Source organism: Castor canadensis, chromosome 8 (genome assembly GCF_047511655.1).
Source record: "Castor canadensis chromosome 8, mCasCan1.hap1v2, whole genome shotgun sequence".
Taxonomy (NCBI): Eukaryota; Metazoa; Chordata; class Mammalia; order Rodentia; family Castoridae; genus Castor; species Castor canadensis.
The window spans coordinates 89,324,440-89,338,136 of NC_133393.1; the positions used below are offsets into that span (position 1 = coordinate 89,324,440).

The following is a 13,697-nucleotide window of genomic DNA, read 5'->3' on the forward strand; positions in this document are numbered from 1 at the left end:
TACTCAAAGGGGAAAATGGATCAAATAAATGAAGAAACGCGTCACAGAAAATGAAAATTAAATAGCTATGTGCATTTCAGTAATGCTCAACTGTCAATAGTACTCAAATGACAAATAAAACCAAGAAAATAATTTTTAAAAACTTAAAAAAAGAAAACTACAGTGTCATAAAACTGAAGAAACAAAGTCTTATATATTATTTGTAAAAATACATATTGGTGAAATCTTTCCGGATAGGAGTTTGATTATATACATCAAAACTTTTAAGTAACCTAGCAATTCCGCATCTAGGAAGTTAATGAAGAGAACAATGGTTCAGAGACCTGTACATTCATGGCAGCAATGTTTATTATAGTGAAAAAAATAGTAATAACAAATCCATCAAAATGTGTTAAATCCACATAAGGGAGTATTATGTAGTCATTCTTGACAGGTAGCACAGTGTGGCACCTAGAGGTTGGTAACTAAGGGATTGGATGATGGTCCAAGGCTGCCCGCCATGCCAGGACGGCTGCAGCGGCAGAAGTGATGGAGGCCACAGAGGAAGAGAGCTGGGCGCTGTCCATCTCTTCGTATCCAAAGGGGAATTTGATGCGTGGTTGGATCCATAGAGAACATTATCGTGGATACCAAATTCCAGGCACTGCAGAGACGGTTCATGGACAAATACTACCAGGAATTTAAAGGCTCCCAAGAGAACAAATTCACCTACACACCAAATTTTCATGAATATCTTTCTTTAATAGAAAAAGATACTGAAGAACAGCTGCTGGAGCGGATTCCAGAATTCAACATGGTGGCTTTCACAACAATGTCAAGGACCAGAAAGATGAAGTGACTGCTGCCCACATTCATGGACTTTCTGGAGATGTTTCTGGACTGCCGAGCAGAAAAAGAAGGCAGGGACTGGACTTGAGCAGTGATTTCGTGGTGATTTCCTTGTGCAGACCACCTGCCAAGCCAGCTGCCCAGATTATTCTGGGCAGAATAATCTGCAGCACTAGCTCAGCCTCCAGGCCTGGGAGCTTTCTGAATATCAAGGTCCCAGTAGACTGGGATAGGCTGCTTTTCCTGTTGATAGGAGAATGTGTCTTAGAAAGATTGACTGTTCTGCAGCTCTTCACTAATGACGAGTATTGATGGATTAGAAAGATGAACTTGACCCTCCAAGGACTTCTGTTTGCCTAAAACAGTAAACCCTAGAGCTCCTGCCAAAGTAGACACCTTCTCTGGGTGCTTTTGAGAATCAGACAACTTTGGGCAAGACTCTGGGAAGCATGACACTTGAGAGAGTCTTTCCCTCAGCAGACATGCTCCTGTGACAAATACCACAGCAGGCTTTGCACCCATCTCTTTGGTCACAGCAATCACTTTTGTAAGTTGCAGTCTTTTGACCCCAATCACCCACCTGGGTGGGTTTTTTCACTGTTTTAGAGTTTTTATCTAGGGCATTACTCAAACCAGCTGCCCCTGTCTTAGAAATTCTGAAGCTCCTATTTTCTGCCCATTATTGTGGGAAAGCTAGAGGTAGTCTAGGAATTAACTGAAAGACATGTCCTTAACCAAAAGGCACATTTGAAAATCAACTCCTAATCTTGGTTTTGCAGTTCTTTTCTCATTGGCTTCTGTTAGTCCTGATGTAGTCTTACTTTTTCTGGAGAAGCCTTTTTTTTTTTCCTTAAGCATCATTTTTGAAAAAAAAACAAAACATTTTTGTAGATGAACACTAAGGCTAAAGTATTAAATGGTGTGTACTTCTTAATTGCTAGTGCTATGAAGAAAAAAATGCTTTCTTTATTGAGATTACTATTTTACTAAATCCCAATTAACGTATGCTACATACTAGAAATTGAAAGGCATTGAAGAAATGTATTTTTAAGTGTATTTGTGCAGATTTGCTTAAAATCCTTTCTGTATAAATCAATGTGTTAGGTTTTTGGTTGGGTGAGAGAGTGAGTTTGCTAAAATCATGATCTTCAGGCTCTGCAATTCCAGCTCCATCCTTCTACCTGGCAAAATCTCTCTTACTGAAAAGCATATCCCGTTGGTCCGGCTCAGTTTGGGTAAGAGGAGGGTGCAAAGAACTTTCACGATCATCTGTCTGGTTTTGGTTTAGTACAATGTTTGGTAGAACATTACCAACCAGAAAACATCAGCACACCTCTGGAAGGAAGTACACCATCATTTAGTTCTTTTGATTTTGTTTTTTAAAGAAAATGATGGCCTTCATTATTCTGTGAGGGCAGAAACTTTGTGTTCTATATTCTTGAGTCTGGTACAGTGTCTGAAAAATGATAGTGCTCAGCCTAGTTGCTGAGTGACTAAATGGACAGTAGCAATGACACAATGGATTAGATAAAACCAGGTTAGAAAGCAGTACATATTGTAAGACTCTACTCTGTGAAGTATATATACGTACGTGTTCATATCTCTGTGTATATATGTGTGTGCCTGTATGTGCACGAATGTAGGAAAATGCTACGTGGTGGTGGAATCATTGGGAAAGATATTCTTCTTTTTATTTGGCTAACTTTTATGCATTTTTGCACAAAATATGTTGCTCTTGTAATCTAGGAAAAGAACTTTGAAAAGAGAGGAAGAAGAGAAAAAGATACAAAAATAAAGAATAAGAATGGAAAATAAAGAAATCGTTGTGACTAATAGGTAGATTTTTTTAATCCAAGACATCACAAAAAGGATTTCAGAAGGCTCACTTGGTATCCCCCTCCACCATCCCTCCTCACAATAGATGGGGTGCATGAAGACCCATCTGGGGCTTGGGAACATGAAGGTCAGACCTCAGCGCTCTCCTTGGACATAAGGCAGATGTACAGATGCCCTGTCATTATCCAAGCCTGATTTCCCTTCTGGAGTGACATGATCTGAAGTGACTCACAAACCACTATTTTACCATGCTCAAATGCATGCAGATGGGATTGGTTTAGGGGATTGTTAAAAGGAGCACAAACCCTAAATATCTTCTCCCTGATCTTTCAATTCCCTTTTTCCCTCATTGGCTGTGCAAACTGAGTTTGGATTTCAGCTTTCCAAGAATAATTTAGGAATCCTGGCAGAAGGGCAGGTATGCTTTGGCCCCATTTCTACTTTTACCTCCACCTGGAGTGATCTGCACTGCTGTAACAGTCCCACCCCTCTCTTACCTGATGACTGAGTTTGAAAGGAAGAGCTGGGCATACAGAGCAAATGCTATTCCAGCTCTTTGGGTCTGGCTGTCTGTAGCAGCCTTATGTTCTGCTATCCTATGTGAAATGTCTGATAGCCTGAAAGCCTGTTGTGGTCCTATGCTACCTCTGTGCAGATGGGAAATCTGGCCTAATCCTGAGGTCCTGTAATAACAAACCCATTCTACTGAGGTATCGCCAATAACTGTCCTTGGTAATAGAGGCAAAATTAACTCACCATTTGTTCATTCTCTTTCTTCCTTCTTTCCTTCCTTCTCCCCTTCCTCCCTTCCTTCCTTCCTTCCTTCTTTCTTTCCTTCCTTTACTGCTGGTAATCAAACCCAAGGTATTATGCCTGCTAGGCAAGTACCCTAAGCTTCATCCCCAGCCCACAATTTGTTCATTCTTGCATTTTATTTTTTAGTTGGCTTAGACTTCTGTAGGAAACAGAGGGTGTTGTGTATTGACCTCCTCAGACCTCAGGAGGAGAATTTGCTATGTCTGGCTGGGGTGGGGATAGAGCAAAGTAGCTGAAGTCTTAGTGGAATCTGTTCCTTTGATGAACTATAGAACCCTCTACTTCCAAGACTAGATCATAGAGGCCTGCTCAGAGGTGGAAGACAGATGAGATAACCTTGGAGTGTTCCATCAATACCAGGAACACCCCTGAGCAGACCTGTCACATGAACCCAACCAAACGGAAAAAGGAGAAATCAAGGCTATTCTGTGTCCTTTACACCTTTTTATTACCCCTGATTACACCCCACACCCCTGATTTCCCTCTACTCTTGGGCCTGGTCTGTTCTGTGAATCCTGTAGTGAAAAGCAAACATGTGAAATACAGTGCAATTTATTGAGAAAAGGAAGTGCAACAGCTCATCTCCAGAGTTCCACAGCCCATGGGGATTAAGGGGACAGAGCAGAGACAAGCCAGGACATGATGCCCAGGTATGAGAAGGGCTCCCTGAGAACCAATAGTCTGGACTATTGACCATCCTCCAGCACTGTCCCACAGCACTGCCCTCCTTAGGCAGTGCTGAAAGGTGCTGGCTTCAGACTATCCACTCCCCGTGAGAGGTGATGGGCTAGAGAAGAAATAAGCCAGGCTGCAAGGTCCATATGGGCTTGGGGCTCAGATGTTGCTGTCCAATTCAGGGTAGAGGGGGGCGCATCACAGGGCCTCTTCCAGTAGCATCATCATCCCAGACTAGTAGCTGGACCTCCCTGGCCTAGGAGAGAACTTGGGAATGGAGGAAACAGGAGTTCGGTCCCTTCTCATGGTTGAGCAGTATGCACATGGTCATGCCAAGCAGAGAGTGAGAAGTGCAGTTGCAGATTGGCAGGGGGAGCAAATGGGCATGGAGGTTTGACCTGGAGGATCACTTGGAACATTGCTGGCTGGAGCCGGTGGTGGTCTGGGAGAAGCGGACACTGGTGCTGCTTCCACTGCCTGCTGAAGTCTGGGTGCCACCAGAGCTGAAGACCATTCCTCGCTGGCTCACGGAGTTGCTGCCTCCACTGCTGAGCCTGCTGCCACTATGGTAGTCCCCACTGCCACCCCTGCCCCCACTGCTCCTGCCACTGCTGTCCCCTCCATAATTGCTGCCTCTGGAGCCACCACTGCTGCTGCCACCTCTGGAGCCACTGCTGCTGCTGCTGACCCCTCTGAAGCCAGCAGAGCTGCTGCTTGCACTGGTGACATTGCTGACCACAGCTATAGGACAGTAGACACTCAATTCGGAGAAAGGCCTGGAAAGCTGGAGGTCTGGCTTTACCACAGCCTCCCCTGCTCAACTATGTGACTTAGAGAATGATACTCATCTACTCTAAGCCTCAGTTTGCAAATAACAAGAGTGAGCCTGCCTCTCTAGTGTCCTTGCCCAAGAACAAGAATCAGAAGTACCCTCAGAAATTTTTGGTTCTCCAACCTAGAGCACTCCACACAGCCATGGGGGTTTGAGCTTTGCCCTGAGGTTGCCAATTTATACCAGAGAGATTGTCAGCTTACAACTCTGAGGGCAAAGCGCATACCATGACAGAGACCCTGGCTGCTGTCAGATGGCTTCCTTAGGTGCATCAAGGCCCTCCCACCTGAAGATCAGTCTGCAAGGGTGTTTCTAGTTGTTCTTTTTATAACCCAGGGAGAAGGTGTTTAAATGTGCTACTTACAAATGCTCACAGCATTTTGACACTCTCCAGACATCCTGAAAAGGAACAGAAATGAGTTATTTCTATCATGGGTCAATAGCCAATGAGCTGAAGGTTCATAACTTTTGGAGTTATGTCTTCCCATGTACCCTACCAGGGTTCAAGTTTCTGGTCAAGAAGAAAGACTATTTCAAATCTGTTTCCCTATCTCTCCAGAAAGAAGGCTGATCCAGGTTGAGACTTCCAGTACCTCTCCCAACCACACTCTTCCCACCCTCTTTCCCTTAGTCCTAAAGATTACCTGCTCCAGGCAAGCAGCCAGCCCCCACTTGATCAATCCATCCCCCCTCCCAAGCCCTGCTTACACCTTAACATGCCTTTCTCCTTCTCTTCCCAGCCCTTACTTTTTTTAGTTCAACTTTCCTCTTTAAGGAACCCTTCCCTAGTGGACTGGGAAGTGATAGTGGTGGAAGTGAAGAAAATATGAAAGGGGCTGACATGTGATGAATTTGAAAATGTCCCACCCACACTGCCCATCTTCCTGGACCGTGTTCATGGAGCAGGCCTGCCACATATCTGAGCAGACGTGGGATGTGCCCTTGCACCATGCCACTATATGCCCACTGGTATTGACCACTCCTTCATCATCACATGATTTTCAATACACTGAACACATCACTCTTACTCCTTCCTATGGAGACACTTAAAAAATCCTTTACTCCTCATACTTGGGTTCCATTTCTCCCATCAGATCGACTAGGAAGCAAACACCTGATTGTTCTTGAGAGGAGATCTCTTCCCCACCATCCATCACCTCTCCCTCCCCTGCCTGAAGACAAAGGCTGTAAACACAAGAAGTATGAGGCAGGCAGGCAGCTGAAAGATCCCTCTATTCTTTACACTCCCTTCAGAGTTGATATCTACTTGCTAGGCCTTTATCTGTTGCTTTGTGTTTTTTCAAGAATATTCATCAACTACATCCCCTATGGACTCAGCTTCAGGAAAGAGAGTTGCGGAATGTCCATACTGACCTGTCTGATCTGGTAACTACTAGCCACATGAAGCTACTTAAATTTATTTAAATTAAATGTAAAACTCAGTTCCTCAGTTGCACTAGCCAGTTGCAAATGCTCAAGGAGCTAATGGTTACTGCATTGGACAACACAGGTATGGAATATGTGCAGAATCTTGGAGAGTTCCAGTAGACAATCCTGGTCTATAACATTCATCACAACCCCAAAGCCCTTTTCCTAATACATTGCACATAAGAGTGTAAATAGAAGTACATAATGCAGTTGATAACCATGATAAATTTGAGAAGTAGATGATATTGACCAATGAAAAACAGTGGGGCTTAAATGCTTAACACTGCCATTCAGGAGACTACTTGCCCATTGTCTGGTTGTCCTCAACTTATCAACTTACCCCTTTTGTCATTATCAAAGTCACTCTAAAATTTTATCTGGAGAATGCTGACCCATGGTCCCTCACCTGTACTCCTCGCCTTCCAGCAGCTTGCGGTAGGTGGCAATCTCCACATCCAGGGCCAGCTTGACGTTCATCAGTTCCTGATAATCATGCAGCAGCCGGGCCAGGTCATCTTTGGCCTGCTGCAGGGCCGTCTGCAAATCTTGGAGCTTAGCGCTGGCATCCTTTAGGGCCATCTCCCCACGCTGCTCATCTTCTGCGATGGATGTCTGCAGGTTGGCATTCTGAGGCAGGGAGAAGTAGAAGATCAATTATAGTGACTGGGGAACAAGCATCTGATTTTTCCTGAGAGGAGATCTCTTCCCCCATCCAGCACCTTTCCCCTTCCTTAGAAATCCCAATGGAGCATGCTCAGAAAAGAAGTTGATATTGCAATTGGCTAATTCATCCTTGACCCATTGAAATCAACTCATGTGTGGTGAGAATGTAAATTAGCACAGCCTCTATGGAAATCAGTATGGAGGTTACTTAAAAAACTAAAGATAGTACTGCTGTGTGATCCTGCTACATCACTCCTGGACATGTATCTGAAGGAATGTAGGTTAATATACAGTAGAGATATGTGCACACCCATGCTTGTAGCAACACTATTCACAATAGGCAAAACATGGAATCAGCCTAGGTGTCCATCAACTGACGAATGTGTGTGTGGTGTGTACACATAAGGGAATATTATTCAGCCATAAAGAAGAATGAAATTATGTCATTTTCAGGAAAATGGATGGAACTGGCAATCACCATGCTAAGCAAAACAAGTCAGACTGAGAAAATAAAATATCACGTTTTCTCTCATCTGACTCTAAAAAACTAACAACAGAAATGTAAAACAGGCTCTGTTTGGGAGTATGTACCAGCAGGAAGGAGAAGGGTTAAAGGAGAGGGTACAGTGGGTTGGGATTGAATATATTCAAAGAATTCTATACAGGTGTATGGAAATAGAACAATGAAAACTGTTAAAAATGTTACAAGAAGCAGGGAAAGGGGAGATGGGAGATAGAGGGGATGGATTTGATCAGGATACCTTATAGGCATGTATGGAAATATCACAGTGAAACCCCTGTATACAACAATATATGCTAATAAAAATGCGGGTGTAGGGGGAAAAAAGCAAAGGAATGTTGATTTGCTTTCCTAGTCTGTCAAAGGTAGTAGTGGTCTGACTAACCACTAATCTTTTTTGCAAGACTGTTAAAAGCTCCTTGCCCAATCACTTCATTCCAGTGATACAAAGCAGCCATCAAGATTAAGTGAAGAGCAAGATAAGTAGCCTTGCCAAGGGCAGATCCTGCTAAGATCTGAGTATTTCAGGCCAACACCGCAGTTGTCAGATTTGCTGGACAGTCCAGAATGGGCATCCATCTCTCTTCAGGGAGCATTCCAAGAAGGCCGGCTTCCAGAAGGAAAATCTGGGAGAACAGAACTCCCCCAGGCTGTAAGACCATGAAAGGATGGAAAACGCATGTGGCAGAGAAGACCATCCAGGGCCCAGGAGGCCTCCAGGATCACTCCATTAAACCTGGACCCACCTGCTTCTTGACATTCTCAATCTCTGCCCGCAGTCTCTGGATCACCCTGTTGAGCTCCATGATCTCACTCTTGGTGCTCCTCAGGTCATCCCCATGCCTGCCAGCTGTCGTCTGCAGCTCCCCAAGCTGATAGAGGAAAAACCAATCAACATGGTTTTGCAAAGTATTGGCACATTCTTGACGAAGCTCATTGGAACGAGAGAAGGGCTCCCACCTTGGTCTGGTACAGGGCCTCAGCCTCGGCCTTGCTCCTCTCGGCAATGTCTTCATACTGGATTCGTACTTCTGCAATAATGCTGTCCAGATCCAGGCAGCGGTTGTTATCCATGGACAACACCACAGACGTGTCACTGACATGGCTCTACATCTGGCTCAGCTCCTGCAGGGGACATAAACAGTCACTGACCCCAGAGGATGCTGGGAATCCTCTACTAGCAAAGATAACCCAAGGATGGGGCTAAAGAGTGGGGCCGTTAAAAAGAGTTCAGGCCTGGCTACAACCTAAAGAATCCCAACAGGGCTGAAAAAAAAAAAAAAAGGAAATATGCAAACATAATCAGGATGTTTGTCACTCTGAAAGCACAGCCAGTAAGCCCAACTGTGTGGATCTCCATGGGAGCACAGGAGGGAGCAGTATTGTGAAGTAGCTGCCTGTGATACTGGACTAGAGCCTGGGGGAAGGTGTACAGCAGAATGGGCTGAGGAAAAAGAGGGGCCCTGGCCCCACTGGCCAAGTCTGTGCAGGCTGGTGGAGCAAGTAACTCTTCCTGGGTGAGCAGGGATGAGTTCCAAACTCTGTTGCTGGTTTTGTGAGCATCCTGCCACTTCATGATCCCCTAAAGCTGTGCTTGGGAAGATGCCAATGAACAGACCCTAGAGCTTAGCAAACCAAGGAATCACCATGTCATAGAGGGTCCTCAGGAAGTTGATTTCATCTGTCAAGCTGTCCACTTTAGCCTGCAGCTCCACCTTGTTCATGTAAGCCACACCTACATCCTGAAAGAGAGGTCAGAAACCCAAAGAATGACCCCTCTGTTCCCTCCCCTCCTCCCACAGCTCCTTCTAAGTCCTCATCTCCCCTGTTAGTCCCTCCCCCGACCCTTCTATGTATGACTTCTCACCTTCCCTTTTAAAAGATAGAAAAGGAAAGTATTTCCTTCCTATTGCTTTGAACAATCAAACCCAATGCTGTAACAAAATACAAACCATGTTAGTCAGGCACAGAGACACCACCTAGTTTTAGGGCAGAAAAACCACATTTGTCTAAAATATATGTGGCTTTGGTTATAGAGTATCAAAAGCCCGGTCTCCTGAATAGAAATGAGGGCATTTTCACTACTGCATATTACAGAGACTAGTTTAAACGAGCTACCGTTGATTACTGTTATTATGAACACCCAGAGCACGCCCATAGGCTGAAAATATTGATTAATGTTACACATAAAATATGCGCGTTAGTTCATACTATTAACCAGCTCATTGGTTACAGTTCGAGGATGTCTCCCCGACCAGCAATATACTCAGAGCAGCTTCCTTTATCAAACATTTCCAAAAATGTAAGGATAATGTAAGCCCCACCCACAGCACAGGGTCAGTGGCTCTTCTTCCATAGGAAGGCAAAGGGAGCCAGGTTCTGTTCACTCCACTCAACCCACCTTCTTGAGCCCCACAAACTCATTCTCTACCGCAGCACGCTTGTTGACCTCATCTTCATATCTGAAACAGACAGAGGCACACATTTAGAATGTGACATTTCAGAAGTGAAGAGCAGTGAGGGCCCCAGGTACTCATGCATAATCTCCTTACACAGAGACAGGACCTGCCTCATGGGTGTGCAACCTGTGCAGTTACACAGGACTCAGGGCTAAAAGGTCCTCACTCAGTTTGATTCTCTGCTGGCACAATTGTGAAATCGTCGTAATTTTTTAAACAAAGACCCCGCATTATTATTTAGCACTGAGCCCTGAAAATCATGTAGATCTCCTGCCTGAAGACCTCTCAGAGCTCAGGGCACAGGTTCACCTTCAAGTCTGGTGATAAGCTGAGGTGCAGATAGACAGGGAGGGAGGGGGAAGACGTCAAGCATCCTGACTGTTTGCCTGGGCACTTTGGTCAACTTCACAAAGCAGTGTGCACATAAGGGACTCAAAGAGATGTTTGCTCCCCACAATGTTCTTGCCTTAGTTTGCTGTTTCGGTTTTCCTTAATTACAGTGGCTTCTTAGAGGAAACTGGGATAAGAAGAACTCATGTCTTCCAAATGCATCAGGGCTGAGATTCCAGTCTGTTAGAAACTAGACTCTCCCACCATGTGCTTGGAGTTCATGAAGACTGAAGAACAAGAACCATTGTAGGAATGAAGAAAATTCTGGGCAATGTGAGTCTGAGGTGCCTCTGGATTCCCAGAACCCAGCATGGAGCCTCACAACAAGCAGGTGGCCACCAGCTTATGCAGTGGCATTGGAATGGGACCCTCAGAGCAGGTAAACCTAGTCCCATGGGTCCTGACCCTTGGGAATGTCTGGAGCTCCCTCCCACCTTAAGAGGCCCAGTTTACCCCCCACAAACCTCAGATAGCATGAACTACAACTTGGAACATGGGGAAGCTGACTGAAACTGCAGACACAGGGGACTGTACAGGACACACTGAAAGAGCACTTTACAAAGATAGCCCTGGAATGCCCAGGAGCTGGGTAGCACTCCAACTCCTGGGGCCTGCGCCATACCTGCTGGTTCAGAATGTGGAGGGCCAGGGTTGCCAGAGTGGCTCAAGCAGTAAGTGTGCTTGCCTAGCAAGTATAAGGCCCTGAGTTCAAATCCCAGTGTCACAAAAAAAAGCCTCCACAGAATATGGAGGGCCAGAACACAGGACTATGAATGTTGGACAAAGTTCCAAGGTGACTTCTATGTACAGTTAAGCGTGAGGGTGCCCCATTCTCAAGAACTCTAGCCTGAGATAGGAAGGGGGCCGTCTGGACATTAAGAAATACATAATAATCAGCCACACAAGATTGTCAGTCCCCACCCTGTCCCCACCCTGTCTCTTCCTTCTGCTTGGTCCACCCAAGAGTATTGACTAAAGGTGGTCTATTGCTCCAGGAACAGTTGAAACCCCAACTTAGGACCAGGCCTTGCCTGTTAATCCCCCAGAAGAGGACGCTCCACTCACTGGGACCCTTACTTCTTTTTGAAGTCTTCCACCAGGTCTTGCATGTTCTTTAGCTCTCCCTCTTGGTTCCCCTTCTCCCCCCGAAGTGAATCCAACTGCTTGCGCAGAAAGCTGAGATAGGATTCAAAGAAAGGCTCCAGGTTGTGGGGACCAGAGCCAGAGCCAGTGGTCTGCTGCTGGAGTAGTTCCCACTTGGTCTCCAGGACCTTGTTTTGCTGTTCCAGGAACCGCACCTGTATCAGGGAGGAAGGAAAGGAGCCTCTTGAGTTGGACAGGTGGGGCCACCATCCCAAAGGGTGGAAAGGTAGAGAATGGACCCAATTCTTCAATTCACAATTTTGTCTGTGTTTGGGGAATTTGGAGGTACAGATAACGAAAGGGAGAGCTAGAACTTGTTGAGTCCTTACATTATACCTGCTATTGTCACATAGCCTATATCACTTAATGCTCACAACCACCTGTACAGGAGGTATTATAATCCCTACTGAAGACACTGAGGCTCAGAGAGCTTACATTACCAAAAGTGAGATGAGTACTGAGTGATAAAGTGAAAAGACAGTCCCAGGATGGTCCTAGATCTACTGGAATCCTTTAGAACACAGCCAAAGGAGGTCAGCATGAAAAAAGTTATTTTTAACTATGTTTTGGAAGTAAGGTTCTCTTACTTCCATAAAGGTAGTAAACATAGTCAATGAGGTCTAACTGTTCCTTAGATGTTGCCCACGGGAAGACTTCCTTTCAGTTATTCATCTTTCAGCCGACTTCAAATCCTGGGCTCATTCCTCCACAGACTGGGTACATCCTTCTCTACCCCAGCATGGGGTAACACTGGCTGAAATACTGCATCATGGGAAGGTAAGTCAGCTGCCAGTATTCATCATGCAAAGGCAGCCCCAAGATTCATGTAATGCAAGATTCCCAGCTACATTGGCTTATCAGGCAACTGCTTTCTGAAGGAATTGAAAGTGAGCTATATTGATTTTGTGGCTAAAGCCCCATTCTTCAGAGCTAAGAATATAGTTGGACCCTCACCTCATCTCATCCCTGAGGGAAAATTATGACCAAGGAGCCATCCCCCATTTTACAGCTAGAAAAATGGGGCCCAAGGAGCAAGAGAGGCATACTCACTATTCTGGAGCAAAGAAGGCAGAACTAGGCCAAGAGCTAGGCACCCCTGTCTCCAAGTCTAGCAGGTCTCACTGGCATCTTCCTATGCCAACCCACTGGGCAGCCCAAATCCTCCACAAAACCTCTGGGCCTTCCCCTCACCTTGTCGATGAAGGAGGCGAACTTGTTGTTGAGGATCTTGATCTGCTCGCGTTCCTGAGTTTTCACTTGTCCAATCTGAGGGTCAATCTCTACACTGAAGGGCTGCAGGAGGCTCTGGTTGACAGTCACTTCCTGGATTCCCCCAGGAAAGCCACCAGGCTCACCAAAGCTACCAGCCCCTCCAAAGCCACCAGCTCCCCCAAAGCCACCTCCCATCCCTCTGCCACCATAGCTGCCTCCATAACCACCACCAAAGCCACCTCCATAGCCACCCCCAAAGCTACTGCCATAGCTTCTATGTCCTCCACCAAAGCCACCAGCCCTGGAGCCACCAGCTGCCACACTCATAGAGATTCTCTTGTTGCCACCCAGGTTGTGGAGGCTGCTACTGCCAAAGCTGCTTGCTCCATTCCGAAGCCCACAGGCCCTTCCACTGGTCCCCTGGGAGCGGGCCACACAGCTCATCTTGCTGCTGCCAGAGACCACAGCTGAGTGGCCAGAGAAGCCCTGGCTTGTGCTGCTGAAGAACTTTTGGCAGGCTTGTTTGTTCATGGTGAGAGTGCTTAGAGGTGAGCTAGCAATCACTTAGCAAGAGCAGAGCGAGAGATGAAGACAGAAGATGGGGACGACAGCAGAGGCTGGTCTTTTTATGCCAGGCCATTTGGCTTGGCAGAAGGAGAGGCAAGCAATTAGCTGACAGTCATCCTGGGTTTGGTTGCCTTGCAGGCAATAAGTTACTTCTTGGTTCCCCGCACACCTCAAAGATAATCCTCTGGACCAAAATGGCTTTGCTTTCTCAGCTTAATCACCCAAACTTGCCTCAACTGACAGAAGACAGAACTCTCCTCTTTCCTGTAGTGTGATTCCTTCAAGGGTCTCAAAGAACCCAAGCAGCACCCAATCCAGCAGGATGAAC

The 13,697-nt window shown here is 45.9% G+C and overlaps 1 protein-coding gene and 1 pseudogene across 1 annotated transcript; one reads left to right on the top strand and one right to left on the bottom strand.

The window, feature by feature from the left end:
- The first annotated feature begins 528 nt into the window (after window positions 1-528).
- Window positions 529-1,140, top strand: LOC109684088 (ADP-ribosylation factor-like protein 2-binding protein pseudogene; annotated as a pseudogene).
- Window positions 1,141-4,561: 3,421 nt separating this feature from the next.
- On the bottom strand, window positions 4,562-13,333 carry LOC109684040 (keratin, type II cytoskeletal 2 oral-like). Its single transcript, XM_020160210.2, is given in 9 exon segments — window positions 4,562-4,896; window positions 5,352-5,386; window positions 6,822-7,042; window positions 8,345-8,470; window positions 8,559-8,723; window positions 9,245-9,340; window positions 10,000-10,060; window positions 11,525-11,745; window positions 12,782-13,333. Coding segments are annotated over 9 exon segments (1,812 nt in total).
- Window positions 13,334-13,697: the final 364 nt, after the last annotated feature.